Raw genomic sequence first — 22,790 nt, forward strand, 5'->3', positions numbered from 1 at the left:
AAATGCATGTTCCTTACAAATGGGGCACCATTTGAAAGGGAACTAAACAGGTTTTCCAACGGTATAAGATTTATTGCCAAAAAGCATTGTTACCACAGAGAAATAATCTACCAAACACAAATCTCCTTACTTTTTGTGCTAAGTTTAGCTCATGTTACTGTATTGTGTGAACAGTTAACTTCATTTAATATTGTATGTGGCGTTTTCTTTTGCAGGGTGCAAATGTTTCACCAAGTTCCTTCCCAAGACCATTTTGCAGAGCCACCGTCTCTCCGACCTGAGCTTAGCGCCACCCAAAACGATTGTGACTGGTTCAAAGAAATGCAAACAACCCAGAGCATTTATTTCTCCTATCCTGGAATGTATGAGTGGAGGAGCCAGACCTTACTCTGCATTGCTGTGAAGTAAGGTTTGGCAATGCAAGACAATGTAAGACCCAACAAGCCTGTTGCTTCCATTTGTCATGTTATTAATTATTTTGCTAAGTCAGCCAATTTGATAATTTAAAGACTGTTTTCATACACTGCACTGTTCAGAAAGGAGAAGAAATTGTACTTTCGATAAAAGACTTCAGTGTGTCTTTGTGTAGTTGCATTTGTACAGTTTCACCCTAGCGAGTCCAACAGGAGGCGCACAGAAATTCTCACAAGGAACACAACCAAACGCTGTCACTCTTTTTTGGCTTCAGTTAAGAGGACATGTAGTAGAAAGGTAGGTACTCATGTTGTCTGACAGGGTTCACCTTTGGCCTTACATCTGCCCAAAGAGGATGGAGAAGAGCAGGAAGATGGCATAGAGAAACAACAGGCCCAGACCCAACCGGCGATCTAGCTTCCAGTGGTTCAGATGAACACTTGTCACCTGAAAACAGAGACAGTGCTGAGCAAGAGCCAAAAAGATTCACCTGTATTACAGTTTTTGGATAAATCTAAGAGTGAATGTAATAGATCTGGACTGATACTGGATTTTTGAGGCCAATGTCAATATTTGAGGGTTCAAAAATCCAGTAACTATATATCACACATGCATTTATTTATTTTTTGGCCACCTGCTTGTGCAACAATCTGCAAACAGCTCAGCATGTACAGTAGTACAACTGCATAGTGAAATTCTTAAACTTCTAAAAACAGGATTCAAATGATTTTAATTTCATTAAAGGCCTTAAATATTAGACTAGTTTTTGCCTTTTCACACTGAACTAGTGACCTAGGAGACATGCAGATCAATAGGAAGTGTTTAATGAAGGTAAATTCTTGTGAAAGTGACAGTGACATTTCCCCCCCCCCCCCCGTTCACGATGTCTTGAACTGAATTAAAATCCATTTTTAATTATTTTGCATACTGACAACAGATATTAAAACTTGTTTCCTCACCGTCAGAAACACAGATGCCAACAGAAGGACGACAGAATACACCAGTCCTTTATTATTTATGGAGACCTATGGGGTGGAAAAGAAGGTGTCACAATTTTATGAACATGTAACAGAAGTGAGAACTTAAAATATCAGTTTCTCACACACATGCAGACATCAGTAAATCACAGACAGAAGGAAAAGAAGATTGGTATTGGTAAAGGGAGATAAAGTGTATGCATACTGATGATCCGTAGTCCACCACAAGGGTACGCAAAGCCCAGGGGAAACCCAAACCCAGAAGGATGTCAAAGATATTGCTGCCTATGGAGTTAGATACTGCCATGTCCCCCATGCCTGAAAAGAGACAGGAAAAGTGACAGAGAAATGCTAAATTGAAGCCCTTGCACCACAAAGAGAGGATAGACAAAAAGACTTGGGAATTCAGAATGAGGTTTGCGCTTTTTACCTTGTCGAGCTACAATCAGACTTGCCATGCAGTCCGGCACGCTGGTCCCTGCTGCCAGGAAGGTTATGCCCATGATGTAGTCTGGGATGGCTAGTGTGAAGCTGATGATGGTGACCTGACAGAAACATTAGGACACATCAGTGTCAAGAATGAACAGAGGGAGCATTTTAAGGTGGTATATCCTCAAATAACAACAACTCTCTGTCCTGTTAAAGCTTTCAACTGGCCTCTGTTTATCTATGCATACCAATGTATGGATGTACATTACATCTACATTTAGCAGATGTAAAGAGTACAAGGCATGCTGTAGATTATAACTGTATTGTTGTATTAGACCAACAGCAACCTGAAGCATCTGTGATCAGTTTTTTTGTCATTTTTATCATTTCAGAATTTAAGCTGTCTTCAATGCATTAAGTCATGCCTCCTTACCATCCACACCATGAGGTAGGAGAAGATGGCGATCCACAGGGTGGAGGCCACAAAGGTGACCATGAACCAGCGGTGCCATCGTGGCTGAATACAGTTAGGCACAGTGCAGTAGAGCAGGAGGCCCAGAGGCCACTTGATCAGCCACTTCACCCGCGCACAGCAGCTACCTGTGAGGAGCGGGAAGCCGGTCAGAAGTGCACATGGTAGTCAAGACAATCAAGTATTTCAAGGACTTTTTTCAACTAGGGATAAACTACCACATCAAAAAGAAAACATAAAAAAGAAAAACCACACACACACACACACACACACACACACACACACACACACACACACACACACACACACACACACACACACAAAAACCCAAATCATTGCAGGTTAAATCTTCCTCACCTGGTATGCGCACGGGATTGAAAATCCCATCGTCATCCTTCTCCTCCTCTGTCTGGCACATTCCGGCCCCTGGCTTGTCTCCTGACTCCGTTTCTCCTATCCCGGGTGTCCTGCCTCCGTTCTCCAGACTGCAGGACCCCATCCTCTTCAGGCTGTTGCTGGTTGATCCCCTTCGTGACCCGGGGCCAGCCTCACCGTCCTGCTGGTCCTTCGAAATCTGAATCAGCCTCTGTCTCTGTGAGAGGAGAGCGGGACGTTTTTTTGTTGTAGAGCTCAGAGAAGATTGTGTTATAATGTGCATTCCATGTGTGTCAAATACCTCACTGATGAGCATGCGTCCTGCCATGGAGAGCCTGGTGCGGGGGGAGAAGTGTGGGGTGATCATAATACGCAGGCCAGCATCAGAGAAGGACAGTTTGTGGGGGTTGAGGATGAGAAGCTCATCCACCATGATGACTGGAGAAGCCTCCTCATGATGGGCTTGGCCTGTGAAAAGGTTGTTGTAGATTAAACATGACAAATAGCATTCCTTTTATTCATATACAACAGTTTTTGAGAGAACAGACACACAGCAGCAAAGAAGAGAAGATTATTCATTTTTCAAACATCTTCTGACCTTTATTGAGAAGCACCAGGGAGGTGTTGCAAGCAGAGGCATCCTCTCCCATCTTGTCGTTTTCTGATCCGAGGCAGCATGACCCGGTGCTTCTGAGCCGACGCGTCACAAACGCCAGAAGCTGGGAGTTGAACCTGCAAACAAACCGATACCGTTTGCTTACATCCATATGACATAGAGGCATGATATGCGTTTGGTCTTCTGGTAAACTTACTTCATGATTATAATGTAGATTCCATACATGGTCATGAGGAGCAGGGACTCCCACCTGCACAGCAAGTAATACATTTGTGTTAGTCCGGTCTCAAATACCACAAAGTCACACAGTCGGTGTGTGCAGTGTAAGTGAACCTCTTTTCAAAATGTCACATTAAATATAACAACTTAATCTTCCGTCTTATTTTAATCATGCTCTAATGGCAGTGGTGTCTGTAATGCCTTACATCAATATAAATGTGTTAAATACAATTATTTTGTAAATATTTATGATTTATAGAGCATCTTTTTTTATAGTAGTTATATAAGAATCAAAGATACCTTAATGCATTGTTAAAATTGATACAGCATCTCTCCACTTCTATAAACTAGATTTTTAAAAGTTGGGAATAATAGTACAACAAACAGAATTTAAGCAGATCAGTCGAGTTGTTGAATGTGTAACTTTTATGAGAAATGACTAAGAACGTTTTCTTCTGAACTGTAACTTAAAGATTTTTGCTAATTTAGTCAAGAAAATGAAATGTTATAAAGAGTTGAAACCATGTTTTAAGAGGCTTTAAGCTGGAGTCCTGTTTATATACTTCCTTTAGGAGAGCTGGATCATACAGTATTTATCCCCATAAAATACAAATACAGCACTACGTGCACTGTAAAAGATAACAGCACTAGTGAATAACACTGTTGTTTACTCCTAAAAAACTTCATCAACCTCACCCACAAACTGAACTTGTGCAAAGAGCTGTTGGCAAAGTGAGCTGAGACACAAATCTGACAAAGTGTATTCAGAAGAACAGTGGTGAGGTGAAATACAGCGGGATAGCCTTGGCTTGGCACACTACGATTCAATAAACAGCCTGCCATATATCACTGATAAATCCACAGCTACAACACACATTAAAGACATGAATAAATCTACTTTCATTAAAACCAGTGCCGCATACAACAATGGAGAGCCATTATTTTTTTACAAAAGGCCTCAGGTGGCTAGAACAGAAAACATCCAGGACAGGCAGCTAAGAAGCTATCAAGAGCACTAAAGGAACATGTTGAGAAGGAAAAGCTACACAAAAGAAATCAATTTAACAGCTAAGCTCCAAATCAATGATCATGTGTGTGAGGACAGACACGTCCTCCAGCCATATTAAACAATTAAAAGTAATTAAACCACCGATTTTAAATTGTGCTTGTTCCTCATCACCTCTACTGACTCTGAAATGAGCCGCAGGAAATACATATTTAGATCTTTTGTTATTGTCGAGTACGAATCAGAGATCAAATCAATTTAACATGTTGCAAAATCCCTGATGTTGAACTGGACACCCTCATCTTCCCAATTGCAATAACAGTCACTTGAGGGAGAGGGTGTTGACACCAATCAGAGCGTGAGGGGACAGAGATGAATTTGCAGATCTGTGTCGGTATAAACACAAATACTAATGTGGGAGTGCTCCTATGGAAATGTCATTATATGAAAAGTAAAAACAGAACTCAAGGTAGGTGGACTCACCAGACAACTGTGGCATCATAGATAACCTAAAGAAGGGATAAAATAGATTCTTCAAAACCCAATGTGGAGGTGTAAATGTTGAACAAACAATCATTGATTATTTTGACAAAATACACATCTCACCATGATGAGAGTCAGTACAGCAAGGATGTAGTAGGAAGAATCTCTAAAAAGGGGCCACCACGTCAGAACCACTGTCTGTGGAGAAAAGCTATAAAAGGTCAGTGATTGTTCACTCAAGAACAACTGCATGCATTTTGGTTAAAGTTGTTCCCACCTGGCCCGCAAAGATCCCACTCAGGCCAATGATGACCAGGATGTTGAAGACGGCAGAGCCGACAATCGTGCCAACTCCAACGTCTCCTTTGGTGATGAAAACACCTGGGGGTGGGTGACAGAGGGGAGGAGAGGAAGTCAAATGTGTGCATTTGGTATTTGACTTTGTTTGGTTTCAGATTAGATGAAATCTAAGATCTAAGAAAATCTAAGAAGTTTCTGTGGACTCTTATTTCAACAGTTTACAGAGAGAAACACACACCATCCAGCTTTGTATTTGGAGTTCACTAGTCACTAATCTCCATGAAAACACCTACAGATATGGAAAATCCCTTTTGAGGTTTAATATTTGACTCTGCTGACATCTGCTGGATAATTGTAGGACTGCAGAGGTTGTGAAGGCCATTTCAAATCCCAGCATTTCTCTGCTAAAATGTTGAGAATAAGTGAAATCTAATTTTGGCATGCTTTCTCAAAACTGCCACAGCTGTTACTTGGTCGTGATTGGCTGAGCTACTAACCAATGAGAGAGGTGAAAAGCTCTGGAGCAGAGCTTCCTGCAGCCATAAATGTCGCCCCGGCCACATCTTCACTGAGCTGCAGGTTCTGAAAATTATATTTTAAAAAAAACAGCTTGGAATGAGAATAATCAGATTTGGATCTGTTAAACTAAGATATGATATCTGAAGGCAGGTTGGTGCAGTCTGCTCACCTCAGATATTTTCTCAAGGGAGGGGACAAAGTAGTCGTCACAGACGATGGCCAGAGCATAGAACATGTAGATGGCCTGGATAGTACAGGTGAGCACAGATAAGAGAGTGGAGGGACACACAATTTGTTATGTAGGTCTTGGTTTGCAATGTTGGCTTCTGCAGATTTCAGGCAATATGTGAAATACTCACACAGAGTGCATGCAGACACACAGCCCCCTTCTTCCTCTGCTCCTTGGTAAAGATGTCCTGTGGAAACTCATGGATGGCTGCGGGGGGATAGGCATGATGATAGATATGATCTTATAGTATATATACATTACATACATTCATTTATTTTTCCACTCAAAAACAGCCATATTCTGCAATCTGCAAACAAAATGAGAACAGTCTAATGCTGTTTGACATCAATTTACTGAAAGAAAAAATACATCAGGTACAAACAGTACATGAGATAATGATGTAAAAGTCTTTTAACCTGCAAGGCATTCGTTCATATTTGACGTTTGATGTAGGAATACAAAATGTTTCCCTTAAATTTGGAGAATAAATTACATAATTTACTTATTACCCTATTGCTTATATACAGTATTTTACCAAATGAAATGATGTGCTTTGATTTCTTCTGATTTCTGATGTACACTTATAAAGCTTCACTTTTTAAGCATTTCCATTTTTAAGTGCATTCCAAAATAAACTCAGATATGAAAAAGAGAAGTTATCATTTAAATTGTGTAATCAGCCTTTGTGTCTGCACCACACAAAAACCCACAACATCATCTGTCTTGCGCTGAAGAGTGAGACAGGAAGTGAGGTGAAAGTGAAACTGGCAGCTGCTTCCTGCCCTTCCTCAAGTGTAAAAGAAAAAAAAAAACTGTTAATGACAGCCTAGCTTCCCTTGACGTTACAAAAGAGAGCCTCGAGAGTGTGGTGCAGCTCCAATTTGCAACTCGGAGCCGAGCTGGATGAATTTAAACTACCGGGGAGCATGGAGCTATTAATAGCTCTTCTGCTGTGTGAGACAACAGTGGGCCGACAAGCTCACAATAAGCACAGTGCAGCCGTCATGATGCAGCGCGCCTGCATGGAAACTGAACAACAGACTGCATGGATTAAAAGGGTCCCTTGTGATCGGGGATATGAGATTTGATCTTCGACACTGTAGTGTCAGAGAGTGAGAGGAGGAGACCATATAGTCTCTAGTAGGGGGCAGTAATTTGGCTATGTTCAGTTAGAAAATGTAAATGTTAGTGCAGTAATGTTTACACATTTGTGTCTGTGCCAGAGTGCAACACCGCCTGCTTGGATGCTTATTATGCCATAAACTTCTTTAAGTGCATAATTTTCAAAGCCCAGAGTTGAAGTGAGTTTCTGAAGGTTGGTAATGTTTCTGTTTTCTGCTCTCTTAGGGGAAAAGAACTATTTTCTGTGTGCCAGCTGTTATTGCAGGGCAGGGCTCGTCCACTAAATCATCGAGGCTTAGCACGTAAACTTTCTGTCATCTTATCGCACAAAAGAGGCAGCCTAAATATGTATGCATCTTCTCCAGAGGCCTCTCAAGTTGATCAGCTGTTGGACATCTGTGCTCTCTCTGTGGCTTTATTTCTTTCACCTTCTTCTTTGCTCACTGCGTCTCGTCTAACAGCCCTGGAAGCCTTCCAGTCTCCTTTCTGCCCCAAAACATAAACTCTCAGGTTATTCTGTCGGTGAAAACCGAGGCCTGCCTGCAGCATGTACCTCAGATGGATGCTTTTCAGGAGTTGCTCTGGTGAAGGCAGTTGCTATGCCGACACTCTCCCTGGGGGCAGTTTTTTTTTTTTTGTTTTTTTTTTTGATCGGTGGCAGTAGAAAGCCAAAGGCAAGGCGATTGCCTGAACAGTGAGAAAGGGGGAGGTGAATATGTGTTTCCCATGGTTAGGGTTTATGAAAAATGAAAAAAAGAGAAGTGACAGCAGCTTTGGACTGTAATGTCTAAAAATATTTATTTTTCCTTACAAACCCTCAGGAGAGGTCTGAGAGAGCGAGGGGGGAGAACGGCATAGAGATACACAGCGTATTTCAGCATACTAGTTAACTGAAGGCTACTGGACAGGAATGTGCTTTGCCGAGACTCTTATGTTGTGATTTCACAACACCACAAACTGAAACACATAGGTTCAAGATAATCGCCGTCTGCAACTTCCCAAATCAGGGATTTAAGCCAGATGTGCCTTCATCTTGATAAAGTCAGTCGTTTTGTAATCAGAGGTCGAGCTGCGATGTTGATGTGCTGTTGCTCTGACAGTACAAGTGCATCTGTACTCAGACCTCTAACATCACTTCTCTCTGTGCGGTGTCTTTTTAATGCCAGAATCATGAAATTCTCCCATACTGTAACTCTTTCACCTTTGATCCAGTTGTGTCTCCCCAGCAGCTCTTTGTTTCATTCCTACACAAGCTAAAGGGCTATTTAAAAAAAAAGATCCACGAGTGTAAATAGCTCCTTACATTTCCTCAACCTCCTCACATTTAATGCACATAAACCGATGTTATAAAACATGAAGGACATAACAGACGGAGGGCAAATGTGAAGCTTTAATAAACTGGTTAAAACACTGATCTATGTTATCAATTACAAATACAATTAACGCCAAAATCAAAAACGTATTTAAAAGATGTGTAGAATGCTAGATCACTGATCTACTCTTAAAAGACAAAGATCTGAATTTATCATTTGGAAAAACGCTAGGAAGCGTTTTAGGTCCATTAGCAATATATTGTTTTAATTCAAAGTATTAAAAAGACTTTCCTTTATCCCCACAAACATGAACTAAATAAAATGGCTTTCCACTAAGAAGTGCATGAAATGCAAAATTCAAAAAGGCACACTGATGCATACAGTATGCTGTAGAAGTGTAGTGGCATCAGAACGTTCTGGGGAGAGTCCTTTCTGAGAATTACAGACAATTTGAATATCAAGAGTTTTCTTTTGTCCTGAATTGTGTATATTAAGTGTGACCACCATCTATTTATTCTATCCCTGTTAACTAAAAAAAGTGATATTAGAATATCTTGAAAGCGATTTTAAGAATTAAACTTGAACTTGCACATAGTGGTGCGTTTGATGTGTTTAACGCAAAGTGGATTACAGTTTAATGTAATTTACTTGATATGCTGCCCAACAGTTGTTGTTATTCTTAGTCTGGAAGAACAATGAATATAATATAATTAACAGTCTGGGTCTAGGGTAGGGCTGGGAATTATTTGTTTTTCACTCCGTTTCTCTTGTGCGTCATTAATTTACTAAAAATGTTGTTGTGATATCTAAGACATCATGCTGGCTTAACTTAATGTCTACCTGCTAACTAGCAGATATGGTAAATTATACTGTACAGCAATGAAAAGACAGTGATACATTATAACAGAAAATAACACTGAACAACAAGCTTATTTAATAACTTCACAGCATTATAAAATCCAGGAGGCACATAGTGAAATTAGACACTGTTTGTCAAGAAGCAAAGTGTAAATTTTCCCCTACTGCATCTGCACTTAGTGTCTGCCATATAAAAGGGTATAAGTTCTTAGTTGAATCCACTACATTTTCAAAAATAACAAAACACTGTGGCCTATTTTAAACTGCAGCAATGCACGTAGAGCTGGGTTAAAATAACCGATCTTTGATTGAGTGATACGATTTGATAAATAAAATCCTGAAATCTGTCTTTTTTTCATCGTTTACCATGGTATAGTTGTTTTACTAGAATGTTCTTCAACATAGTCACTCTACTCACTGGCTGTAGTCTACAGTTGCACTACATTGTGTTGACGACTGCTGTAATTTGTTAATGAAAGAACTTTAAACAAACTTTTTTGGGGTCATTTCTTAATGCTAACATTAACCTGATGCATTATAAAAAAAATATTTGAGGGTTGCTTCTTGCTTGTACAATTTACAGCATAAGTTCTGTGAGAATCTTTTTTATATCCAAGCAAAATTGGTATTGTAACTGTGTAATTGTAACTTTTCCCTAACCTAATTGATATTTAACTGAAATGTAATCGAATCAAATCATTGGTGATTCCAAGCCCTAAATGCATCAACCAGTTACTAGTTTATTTTTTTTCATTTTGATCACATATTAATGTCAGCAAACCTTAGCAAATGCAGCATGATTTTTGCTAAATCCAAAAGGGTTCTGTCTTTTTTTAAATGAAATCTGGTTATGTTGCACTGTTATGGTTGTTGAGTACAGATGACAATATTTTATTCAAGTTTATAAGTTCAATGCCGAGAAAATTCACAGGAAGTGAAAGCAGTGCTGATGTGAGGAACAGAGCTCTCTCTGAGTCACCCCGCTGCAGGGGGCTTCAGTGTAGCTGAATGAAGGGGCAGTGGGTGGTGCAGAGTAATGTTAACGATCTCAGAGTCTGCAGGGCGTTCTGGAGTTAAGCTAAGGTATCGACGTATCATGGATCAACCAAACTGGCATTGGAGTATCGAGCGCACGCACACACACACACACACACACACACACACACACACACACACACACACACACACACACACACACACACACACACACACACACACACACACCTCTGCAACAAGCCTGCATTTCATTCTTTAATGTAAATTCAATTATGAATTTGTTCTTTGATTTGCTTTCCTTTGAGGCAGTTTAAATGACATAAGGTTTTCAAACCGCACCAACCACCTCGCCTATCAATAAAAACACTAAACATTATGTGTGACAAAAGTGCTCATACAACACCATCCATTATCATAGCTAAATATATTATAGTAAAGTCTAAAGTCAAAGGAAATTACCTCTCTTTAATGACAATCAAGACTTATGATCAGCCTTAACCTCTGCCCTTTATTCCTTAAACGTTGAGTCATTTTTGTGGACAGAAAGTAAAGACACAAAATGATCCAACAGTATTCAGCTTCAACATTTCCAAAACTTCACTGCTGTTTGCTTTGTGTGGCATCCATAATCTGACTGCCCTGATAAAAGTCCAAGATCATTTGAAGACAGTTTCTGTTAGTTTATCTGCCAGCTTCTCTTTCTCAACTCTTTCCTAAAAACCCTCAAATATGGCTGTGGAAAAATACTATTCTCAGCCGAATAGCAACACAACAAGCTTGCCAAAATAAACAACATAACAAGCCTCAACGACACACACAGTATGAGCCATTTACATCATTTAGATTCACCACCACCCCCTCTCCTCATGGTCTATTTTTAGTTCTTTAGGACTTCCAGGGCTTGAAAGACAGAATTGTCTGGGTTTCAAAATGTAGCATTCAGTTGCCTAGCAACAACAGCCTCAGAGGCTTGTCAGCTGAAGGCGGGTCACACCGTCTCCATCTTGTTAAGCAGCGGAGGGATGAAAAGAGAGAAAGAGTCTGGGGCTAGATGTTACTGTGCAATCCCCAAGATAATATCCCCCAAGGTCCAGGGCAGGCTTTTTAATCATACTACAGATTATGCAATCACTGTCAGACAGCCGAGGAAGAGGGCGGCAACCTGAGCCTGGAGCCGTGGTCACTAGTGTGTCTTATACTACTTGTCCAGCCCTTTGTTTGCCTGCTCGTCTCCAGCGTATTACCACAGTGAAGTATCTGCCCGCAGTTCACTTGTGTCTTTGTAAAAGATAATGAGGGAGATCTGTTTGCAGCCAGGAACTCAATAAAGGTTAAGTGTGTTATCGGGTAGCAAAACACGAACTGCTGAATAGAGCAAATGGAGCACTGGTAGAAAGAGACACTGGGTCTCATTTTCTCTCTCAAGGATGTACAAAAAACAGCTCTAATGTAATGTAATGTCACAGAAGAAGACGTGCAGGGACAATGAGGTGCTTGTAATGTGTGAATTTACTTCAAGTGCCAGATCAATTGTCCCTGATGACTCAGTGTTTGTGCACTTCTCAAATGCAAGCTCTCAAAATATATAACCAATAAATTACTTGTAATGTCACTGAGCTGTGGAATTATTCTTCCCGATAAGATTATCAGGAGCTAGAACCGCTATATACCTATTTAGGATAAAAAATGGCTTAGAGGTTTGGTGATAAAATGTTGCTTGAATTCAAGGCTACACCTCTCAAATAAATGCATTATTTAGTCAAATCATTTTAAGTTAAACCTTTCATACAGAAGAATAGCCAGCGTCAGATGCACATCAATTATTTTGCAAATAATTTAGGATGTTCTGACATGATAACATGACAACTGCTGTGACAAACAAAATATATTTGAAAAGTTCTGGAAAGTCTCTAAGACACATCCTTGCATGCAGGAGATGTCATGAAAGCGTGTTTCACTCAAATTTATTTTTAATAAGGTTAAAATTATTCATTGTGTGCAGGTTTATTTTTAGGTTGCACCCCTTCAGCAGGCAGAGTACATTTAAGGTGGTATTTTGAAGTGTGGTATGAAAAGGCCATTTGCATGCTATATGATTAGCATAACTTGATTTGCATAAATTTCTGTGAGATTACAATAATCATGCAGTTTGCACACAATACATATTTTGTGACTGACAGCCTATTATTAGCACCGCCAGAGAGTAAATGCAAATGATGTGAAGATACAGAATTGTATTCTTTCAGTAAGGCAAAAGATTTTTCATTGTGCGGCAGTGTTATTTTATCTACTCTGTGCTATTCGCTAAAGAGATTTCCTCTTCAATCTGAATTTTTATCATAAAACTGTCAGCTGTGATGAATGTGGCTCATGTCAGCCAGCCATCTAATCAGCCTGGGAACCAGAGAAACGACGAGAAAAGTGCAATTATTCCTGTCGATTGGCTGCAATGGTCTCAGTGATAATAAGGAGCAGTTTGAATCTGTCCAAACTATTTAGGGTGCAGCCAAACTCAGGAAGCAATGGAAGGTAACTTGGTGCCTGCTAAAGACAGAATACCTTAGAAAATCTAAACTGACTTTCACTCTGGCAGCTTCCTCTTGTGTGCTCTGTCTGTCTCCCTGAGTCCGTCGGTGCGCAAGCTTGACACTGACTACACACTCCTGACAACTGACACAATGCCGCATGACCTTTCAGTTCCCCTGCAGGGGAGAGGCAGAAATCTCTGGTACACTCTGCCTTTACCTGCATACACCACACACACACACACACACACATGCACGTATAAACATCACTAAACCACTTTGAACTCCCTACATTTTCAAAACACGAAGCCCATCATCAACAATGTTTTCTCGGTCTTAATAATTCAAACAATGATTAAAACACTATAAAGTAACAACAATTAGCCGGTGCAACACAGATGTCTTCTTACTTGATAGTTTTATCAGAAGCGCAGAGAACTTTCTCTTTTTTAAATGATTAAAACACGTTTTCTTCATAGCTGTAGAGAACATAGTCATAAATTCGGTGATGTAAGAACTTGCGAACATCAGAACTTTCACAGGATTTTCCTTTTTTTCTGTCAATGGGTTTCCTTAAAAGCTACCAAGCGGATCAGTCTAGGTCGTATAATGCACCTTAACGCTGGTTTCCAACCACCATAAAGCAACCTCAGGGCACTCAGTCAGTCAGACAGCACAGATGGCAGGAAGTGAGAGGTGGATGGCAAGATAGGGAGAAAAATAGGTCAGAAACTGACAGGTTTAAAAACCGAAAGCAAATTGCTTTGATATTCTGCTCAAGCAATGTTTCGCTTTTACAAAATGATACTTTAACTTTAACCTAAGATAGTTTGTGGCAGGTTGCCCCAAATCTTTGGTAGCTAGTAACCCTGAAACCACAGAGCCCCCCACATAGCAAATCCCAATTTAATCCCTGGATACATACACTGTGATAGAAGATGTTATCCATATCACCCACCCCTACACTGAACAATAAGGAAGTGTTGCAGACAGTCTGGGAGAGTTTGCTGGTTTGACCTAGAGGAACAGACGACATCTATCCAGGTAATGACTCACCTGCTCGGGGTTGATCTATGCTCTGGTTGTCTGACTCCTGCATCAGCCGGCGAGTCCATCGCAGCTCCCCACCGTTCAAACCTGGCCGAAACCCAGAAGACTCTGTCTCTGTTACAAAACAACACCAGAGTAATTTTAAACACTTGAAAGACCTCACACACTCCAAGAACTAAGCCTATGTGCTGTGATTTAGGGATGGACTAACTATGGTTTTCATTACTGGTTAATATGTGGATAATTCTTCGGTTTGATTGTTTAGTCAATGAAATGTAGAGCTGAAACAATCAGTCAATAAAACAGAAAATAATGCAACTATTTTGATAATTGCTTGATGGTTTTTAGATGGGAGGATTAGCTACTTTTCTTTGACTATATGAAAGTAAATCTTCGGGCTTTGGACTGTTTTTCTAACAAAACTAGGCATTTGAAGACGTCTGATTGGGCTTTAGTAAATTGTGATCGTTTCACTTTTTTCTAAATGATTAATCAATTATTTAAGAAAATAGGTTGCAGTCCAAATAAAAAATGAAAAAGTCTATCACAGTTTCCAAGAGCCCATGGTTATGTCTTACAACTGCTTTGCCCAACCAACCGTGTAAAACCTCAAAAGCAGAAAGTCCTCAAATGTGAGAAAATGGAACCAGTGATTTCATTGGCCTTTTTGTTTAATAAATTACTTAAAACAATTTCATCAAAATAGTTTTTTTTCAGCTCTACTTTGTTTTTTTCAAAGAACCTCCAACTTAACTATAATAACCAAATAATATTTTTTCTTATTTCGATTAAATAAAAGAAAATGTGGACTTGTCCAAAGTATTGTTACTGCCGCTTTCTTTGTCCATGGAGTAATTGTCTCCAGTTATTCTTCTGTTACGTGCCAACTCAACAGACTGTAGTTTCATGTTTCTGGCTCTGGGAGAAAGCTGCATGTTCAGTAATTCAGTGATGCTGTCCTGAGCTATCAGCACTGAAATGTGTATGCTGTGTATTACAGCTCTGTATTTCATTCCTCGATAGCTAATCTCTGTGTGGCTTTGAGTTATTATGACTTTACTACAGCGACAGGCAAAGAATTCCCCACAGATACATCTGCCTCATCATCTCTCCTATGGGGGAAAGAAATACAGACTTGCCTCACCACAGAGATTTTTCCACTTTTGCAGAAAAGATAGTGAGGCCGTTATCATTATGCTTTGTACTACACAGTCTTTTTATTTACAAGGCAGCTTGTTGTCTGTCTGATGCATTTGGTGATTGCCAGGCGCTGTAGTGTCTCTTTGTACCTTTCAGCTCAATGAGCCCATTTCACGAGTTGCGGCTGAGAGGAGACGTGAATGCTTTCATGTTAAGGCATCAAGGAGGAGCTTGACTCGTATGAAATTCAAATGGGTTTCTGCCACAGATGGCTCGGCACCATTTTCACACTTAGAGTATACCATCAAGTCTCTAACAACTAAACCACATCTTGTCTCATTCGAAAAAGGAGAGATAAAAATGGGATGCTTATTATATTTGTTTTCCAGATTCAGATTTTATTAACTCAACAATCTTAGCACATATAAACAACATATGAATTGCAACACTGAATAGTGCTTAAATGGTCAGTTGATTAATTAATTAGGCAATTAACAGAAAATGAATCCAAAAATGACAAAAATTCTCCAGTTCCAAGTTCTCATAAATAAGTTTTGGATCGTTTGTGGACAAAACAAGCAAATTGAAGACATCACATTGGGTCCTGGGAACTTGTGACAGACTTTTTAAAATATATTAATCTAAGAAATTAACAGATTAATTTTATGCAAGCCCTAATTGTGGAAAAGCATTGGCTGTCAGCAGGAATAACGTGCAACATACATAAGGACTTATACAAAAGGTAAAACATTCTTCAAGGCACTTAATTGACATCTTACTAATTACTTAATCTGAAAATAGACTGCTTAAAAATACTTTTAAATCCTTATACTTTACTCTTGCGTTCGTAAATTCAATCTGCATGAGATAATTGTCTCCCAGACAGTTTTCATTATAAAAGTTAGACTCTCTGCATCCATTCCAAGCTTTTATACTGTATCTTCCAGTAAGTTTGAGGGTTCTGGTGATGCTAACGCTACACAGCGTTTCCCTCAGGAAATTGTTTAGCTGAGGTGGTAAACCACCCAGATCTTGGCGCCTCTCGTCGTGTGATCAACAACGGTAGATGACAGCTGCCCTGAACAACAGCCACACTTATGAAATATGGCATTTGCTGTATCATATAGCCAGTTTGCCCTTTTCCCTTAGAATTGAATTTCATAAAAGTGCATTAAGGTGGCCCACCTCTGCTTACAGCTACAAAAATGTGTTTAAATTGGACATAAAGATCTGTATCTCACACACTGTCTTCACTCTGACCCTGAGCTTTGTACTGAAGTTGCTTATAATTTAGGTGATCCATAGTGTTTAAACTTTACTGTTACAGTGATTGTTCCTCTAGATAAGACTGTCTGCTAAAAGCATAAAATGTAAATATAAAGGAAAGAGGTTACAGAAGGATCAGTGATGAAAGCTGAAGGAACATAAAATGTGTTTGTATGGATGTAATCCTGCTACCACATGCCTCAACATAAACATGCTGGTTGAGTACAAAAAGTTAATACCATAATTCATATTTCCTCTCTTTACACATCAGTATAATAGTGCAGACTGTGGGGAACCTCCAAGCCAAATGCTTCTGTTGTGACATTTATAAAGATTTCAAAACCACATGAATTAATCTTGTTGCAACACATGCTGAACACTGCTGCAAATCTTTAAACAGCACCTATTTGATTTTTACAAGACCTGGAAGACGAAGTCCTCCTTTAAAACATGAAAGTCCAAAGCCATACACTATTATCTGTTCCCTTCAGGAAAGACAAACCAGTGGTGCCTCCTTCAGAAGAAACAACACATTTGATCCCGTCAATCACACATCAACCGGAAAGACCGGCTTCCTCAGGTCTTTCCCCAAACAGGTTTACTGCCTCCACAGAAAATGTCTGACTGTGAAATCCTCAACAGTGGCAATGTACTAAGTATGGCTGCCACTGAAGCCTAAGTCTTTGGCTATTACTTTATAAAAAACAATATTTACATTTCAGTCCAACACTCTGAGCTCCATTTCCACGTAGATAACAGTCGTCCATATCTCCACTGACATTCAGACTGAACATTGAGGAAGTGTCATGTTGCAGAGTTGATGAACTTTTGATTTGATCTTAAATGGGAGCTAAACCACAGTTAAATAAATGTCTGAGCATAGACAAGTTCAAAAGCCCCAGTGTGGAGCAAAGCTCAAATAAGGATTATGTCATACATTTTCTCCCATAAAAGATGCAAAACTCATGAAACTGTTGATATCAACTGCAGTTTGATTGCAATAACTCTATGTACAGTTCTGGGGTCTCAGTTATAAACGTGGCGTACACACATTTTCAGCCCCGTTTTGTGCGTGCACTTCCCACGCAAAGGTTGTGATTTATAAAAAACAAACTTCATGGCAGAATGTGCGGTCCTCCACGCAAACTCTGACCCATGCGTACGCACATTTTGGAGACAATGGGAATTGGCGACGCAGATGGTGAGGTGGTGAAATGAAGTCAGACTGCAGAAAGTACATGTGGGAATAACGATTACTCTTAATATTTTCAAGTATTGATGCCTCACGCACATTTTTTCACTCCATATCATCCACGTTATCATGAAGATTATATCCAGCAGTGTTATTTGCACTTGTACTGAGTTAGAATTGTTCCATAAACACCTTGTAAAATCTGACTCAAATCTTTAATAAAAAATCGTTTAATCGCTTAATGTTTAATCTGCACTGTCTCACCGTCACATTGTCCACTACGAAGCGCAGAAGGAGGAGATGGCCCGACTCCCTGGAATACAGGATAGCATCAAATACCCTACCATTAGATAACGGCAGAACACAGTGTAAATAACTAAATATCTGTCTTTAATACTGTGCATATATCATCAAATGTCAAAGTCTGGAAATACAGCCGGTAAGCTCTCGCGCAATTGTTACACTTAACGTCCTCGTTATCGGTCCAAACTTTAATACTGTTTGTGACAAAACCTGCATGAAGAAAAGTGTGTCTGCCTATTACACTTTCGTCTTTAAATTGTATCTTGGGGTGGGGGATAACACTAGTTGATGCTGTCATTTTGGCAAGGTGTTAACAATCACAAATTGTTGTAAACATATAATGCGGTGACCCCAGTGCGTAATGCTGCATGATGGCACTGCTGGCCCTGCAGGAGGACTACGGAAATGGAAGAAACAGGAGAGAAAGGGACCACGACGATGACTAGGGATTTAAATTCCCTAAAGCTGTGCTCTTGGATCTATGTACTGAATTGGGTCCAGTAGAGAGGGCAACGCGCTGGAACCGTGGCATCCCGGTCCAAATACAGGTCCTCGCCTCTCTGAGGGAAATGGCAGACAGCCAAGTATTTTTTTTTATAAATATTATATAATTTTCACCTTTATCACTAAGGCTTGTTTGGATATAATATATAGTTCTGTTAAATCTAGGTCTGGTATAACGAAGCTGTCCCCGAGTGCCGAAATGCCTGCCGTTTTGGACATAATATTAATATACAATATATTACAATATACACTGCGAGAACAGGCCGAAATTATAATTCAATTTGCAGCAATTCCCGAACGTCGGAGAAGTTTTTAGCTTTTCCCTCGCCCGCCAGTCGTCATGATTAGACATAAAGAACCATTTCCAGGGTCATTAACATACTGATCAGCATTCATGAGGTGCTTTGCATTGACTATTTATGGTTAAAAATGGGCGTGTACAGGGTGGGATAAGAGGCTGATTCACGTACGCACACTTGTGGGTAATCTGTGATTTATAAAGGGAACATTGCTTACAGATGTGCGTACGCACAGTTTTATAAATCAGTTTTTTCTTTTGGACATACGTACACTTTTAGTAAGGATCCTACACACAGTTTTATAAATGAGACCCCTGACGCTTTAAGTGATCAAAAGTGGCTACACACAATTGGTCATCTCTTCTTACTTTGGAAAGTTCTTAATGTAAATGTAACAATTTCTATTTTTGGGAACAGCTACTATGGCTTGATTCAACTTTTCCATTACCAAAACTGATACCACAACATTGTTTTAATAATAGATACAATACAATCATGTGGCCAATTTTCCAATAATTCTGATGAAATTAGAAATACGTGTGTAGAAAAAACGAGTCAAATTGATGCAATGTATCACATATGCAATGTGTACGTAAAAAGGTTGCAGACCCCTAATCTAGTCTTTCAGTTTAGTCTCGCCACTCTCATCCACCCCGTTTCCTGTCCTAACAGGCAGCAGCTACAGCTGATAAACTGACTGTATACTTAATGTATGGGCAGACACGTTAGTGACTAGTTGGTAAACATAGTTGAGCATTTAGCAGCTAAACAGCCAGATATTTTCCCTCACGATATGGTAGAGACCAAAACAGAGCTAAAAGGAGAGTGAATATTAAACCTTCATCAGAAGCACAAAAACACAACTCCAAAGGATGCTAATGTTGCTTTGTGTCTGTCTTATAAGCATCAAATCCCAAGGGTTGCAAACATGGGAATGGTTGGTCAGCATAGAAATGTGTTTAATTTATTAAAGGTGCTGTAGGTAGGATTGTGAAGATCCAGGACTTCTCAGTCCCTCCCCCCTTTCTGCTAAAGCCCAAAACGGTCTGATAAGCCACTCCCCCCACAAGGGAGAATGAATGCTTGTGCATGAGCAGTGATTGACACGCAGTTAGACACCACCCCCCTCCCCCAATTGGTGCATCTGAACAGGGAGCTGTGGATTTTTGCAAATTGCACTACAGGCTGTAGGTGGTGCCAGAGGAGCCAGATTTTTTTTTTAATGACCAGCTTCATGTAGTTCTACTGGAACATAGGCAAATATGACAGAAAGTTAGTTTTATAAGTCTTACCTACTGCACCTTTAATTGCTTCCAACAATGTTTGTTGCTTGATGATGTTGATGTTGCCTTTACAACGCCAGCAAAATAAATACATTTTTCATCAAGCTGGTGGAGTTAATGTAATATATTTTTTCTGATATCCAATCTAATGGTTTTTGCCAGACTCAGACAAATGTTGATAGTATTGATCAGCACATCCATAAATGGTTCTATAAGCAGTTGTATTCAGCATGCTACAGTATGTGTAATATTTTCCAAGCATTGTGAGAGTAACCTGCCTGTCGCCATTACAAACAGCAGAACACATGCCTTGTCCTGTGCTTTTATATGGTTTGAGTTGAGCGGCCTTGATCTCGATTCAAAAAACCTCTTCTGGTTAATAGCACACTCATAATTTAAAGGTGAAGTATAAATATTAATGACACGGCTCATTCACCGGGATACTAGGGTGAAACCTAAATGTAAATCAAACAGATAGAACAAAGGGCACACCACCACAACACATTCATATCATTATAATGCACATAGGAGAGAACGACGCTGTCTGTGCTGAAGCCACTGATGAGGGTGTGCGACAGTATGCGACAACTTCAGCAAAGGTGATGGGAAGGTAATGAGCTAGGTGGAGATGCCTTAAGGTGCACTGATGCAAAATGAGACATAACATCTAATGTAGAAAAGAATAACCTCATTTTAACCATTACTGATGTGACTGAAACCGTGTATAATGTTATAGAGGTTGATGATTTTAAGGAAAAGAAGTGTAGTGAAAGAGTTGGGTGTCAATCTCTCTGTTTTGTTTTATTGTGGTATGAATAGAATTAAATGGCAGTTACTGTAAACAATTCAAGACAAATTTATATATTATTTATCGACATTAAACAACAATCTATTTAGGCAATGAAAAACACATTCTTAGCTACAGTGATAACATGGGAAAAGGCAGAAATTAAAAGGGCAGGCACTAAAAACAAAACCTTAACATGCCCAGTCATACACAGTATTTCTTCTGAGATGATGAATGGTCAATCTTCAGTAAACTACAACTGAACTTATCCCCAATGATTGGATTTATACATGCCATAATTTCTGTCTGCTTTATGTAATCAACAAACTGTCACCTTCCTGCAGTATGAGCGGAGTACTTCAGGGCCAGAGAGACAGAAGCTGGGAGACTGTTAGCAGTCATGTTAGAAACTACTGAAATAAGATTTAAATATTCAGAACAGTGATTCAGCTGTCTGACATGTGTCATTGTTTGTTAGTATGAAGACAATATTTTGCCTTAAAAAATAGCACAACGCTGGACAGTAATTAGAATTGTACTGTGAACTACTGTACTAGCATTCTTTCTTATTTAGACAATTATATGTTATGTCTATTTTAACTCTGCTTGAAATACATTTGGATGACGAATGCAGCACCTGTCTACAGTCACACTTCTACACCAGGCAGAGACTGCATATAAATACTGTATATATCTTCATATTTTGATCCATATAAAAAGAGACTTTTAGATCCATGGATAAGAGGAAGGGGAAGTATATTTATCTTTGCTCATAATGAAGACAAAGCACTACATGTTGAGCTCCGTGTACATGGATTATGCAGCATGTTCTACTAGTTAAACGAATGTAGCCCTTTGTTGAGAAAATAATTTTATATGGATGTTTTATAATGTGTAAAATATATTTTACAATTGCCTTTCCTTTTAATTGGATCCTTTGTTTTTTTATTCTAATACATGAAACTGATCTAAAATATAGGCTACTGATGGCTGCATTATCTCTCTTCAGGGCAAACAAATGAATCAAATTCATATCAAATTCAGCAGTGATTAATATTTACATGTGTTTAGGCTACTCATCAATTAGTGCAGCATGTTTTAGACTGGGTTTTCATATAATGATGCAATAATAAATCCCACTGTGTATCTATATAACGTCCATAGGATTATAATCATTGTGCACGCACGCATAACCTGTATGTCTCACCTGGTGCCTGGATGACCTGTGCGAGCCAAATGACGGCGACCAGCCCGACTCCACAGCAGCATAACCGCTGGAAGGGCCGCCGGTGCCTCGCTGCTGCTCTCATTCCTCAGTCGGCCGCATATCCACCAAAAACATCTGTTGCTTTCTTTCTTACACTTGTTTCACACTTTCTCTGCACCAGCAAACGACTTCTCAGCCAACTTGTGTCAAAATATCCCAGCAATGAAAAGCCTAGTTTCCCCCTCTAGACTCAGAGCAGACGCTTTGCTGGTTCACTCCGCCAACCCTTCGGGTCGCACATATCGAGTAAAAGCGTAAAACAACTTTCTGCGTTCATGTGTAGGCTACAGTCTGAAAGGTCGACAGCAGATCCCACAGTGAGGCGCAGCAACAGGAGGCGACAAGCTCTGAGCTCTGTGTGCCTTCTCTCTCTCTCTCTCTCTCTCTCTCTCTCTCTCTCTCTCTCTCTCTCTCTCTCTCTCTCTCTCTCTCTCTCTCTCTCTCTCTCTCTCTCTCTCTCTCTCTCCTGTGTGGCCAGCAGGCGGCGACAAACTCAAGACTCCTTGTTTAAAGGAAATGGACAGAAATGTTTACCCCCTGCTGAGATGCTTCCCGTTTATTCACATCACAACCATACATTAAATCCAAACATACACACTAAAAAGCAGCCTGTAGCCTATGGTGACAACTACTGTCCAGAGCACCAGTCTTCATTTCTCCCTACTCCGCCTGCACCTGAGCAGCTCTTGATTGGCTGAACACACCTGACTCCGCTAATTAGGTGTGAATGGAGCAGGGAAAGGTGGACTGAAGAGCGGGCAACTCTAAAGGCATTAGATAGGTCTGGCAATGCGAGACTAGGCCTACATTATTTCAAACGAATAATCCGTTTCACATGCATAAAGT

The 22,790-nt window shown here is 39.9% G+C and overlaps 1 protein-coding gene across 2 annotated transcripts; it reads right to left on the reverse strand.

Annotated features, from left to right (window-relative positions):
* Nucleotides 1–81: 81 nt before the first annotated feature.
* LOC144527882 (sodium/potassium/calcium exchanger 3-like) lies at nucleotides 82–22,332 on the reverse strand. 2 transcript variants are annotated; one of them, XM_078266201.1, is made up of 17 exons: nucleotides 21,885–22,332; nucleotides 13,910–14,017; nucleotides 6,170–6,246; nucleotides 5,980–6,054; nucleotides 5,789–5,873; nucleotides 5,269–5,372; nucleotides 5,115–5,189; nucleotides 4,992–5,017; nucleotides 3,480–3,533; nucleotides 3,266–3,399; nucleotides 2,969–3,135; nucleotides 2,650–2,884; nucleotides 2,254–2,420; nucleotides 1,822–1,936; nucleotides 1,597–1,709; nucleotides 1,374–1,439; nucleotides 82–861 (listed from the first exon to the last, which is right to left on the reverse strand). In XM_078266201.1, exons 1-17 carry the CDS (start codon nucleotides 21,985–21,987, stop codon nucleotides 751–753), a joined length of 1,815 nt encoding a protein of 604 aa, XP_078122327.1. In that variant the 5' UTR covers nucleotides 21,988–22,332; the 3' UTR covers nucleotides 82–750. The 2 variants fall into 2 exon arrangements, 1 of the variants encoding a protein (XP_078122327.1); XR_013502852.1 differs by lacking the exon at nucleotides 1,597–1,709 and having other exon boundaries at nucleotides 771–861.
* Between the last annotated feature and the right edge of the window lie 458 nt (nucleotides 22,333–22,790).

The sequence above is a fragment of the Sander vitreus genome, chromosome 13 (assembly GCF_031162955.1).
Source record: "Sander vitreus isolate 19-12246 chromosome 13, sanVit1, whole genome shotgun sequence".
Taxonomy (NCBI): Eukaryota; Metazoa; Chordata; class Actinopteri; order Perciformes; family Percidae; genus Sander; species Sander vitreus.

Excerpts from the sequence above, each read along its gene's own strand:
- LOC144527882 (XM_078266201.1), bottom strand. The coding sequence starts at position 21,987 with ATGAGAGCAGCAGCGAGGCACCGGCGGCCCTTCCAGCGGTTATGCTGC. Across the intron at positions 5,190-5,268 it reads GTGGGATCTTTGCGGGCCAG|ACAGTGGTTCTGACGTGGTG; the intron begins GTGGGAACAACT and ends TTTTCTCCACAG. Across the intron at positions 1,710-1,821 it reads TCTGATTGTAGCTCGACAAG|GCATGGGGGACATGGCAGTA; the intron begins GTAAAAAGCGCA and ends GTCTCTTTTCAG.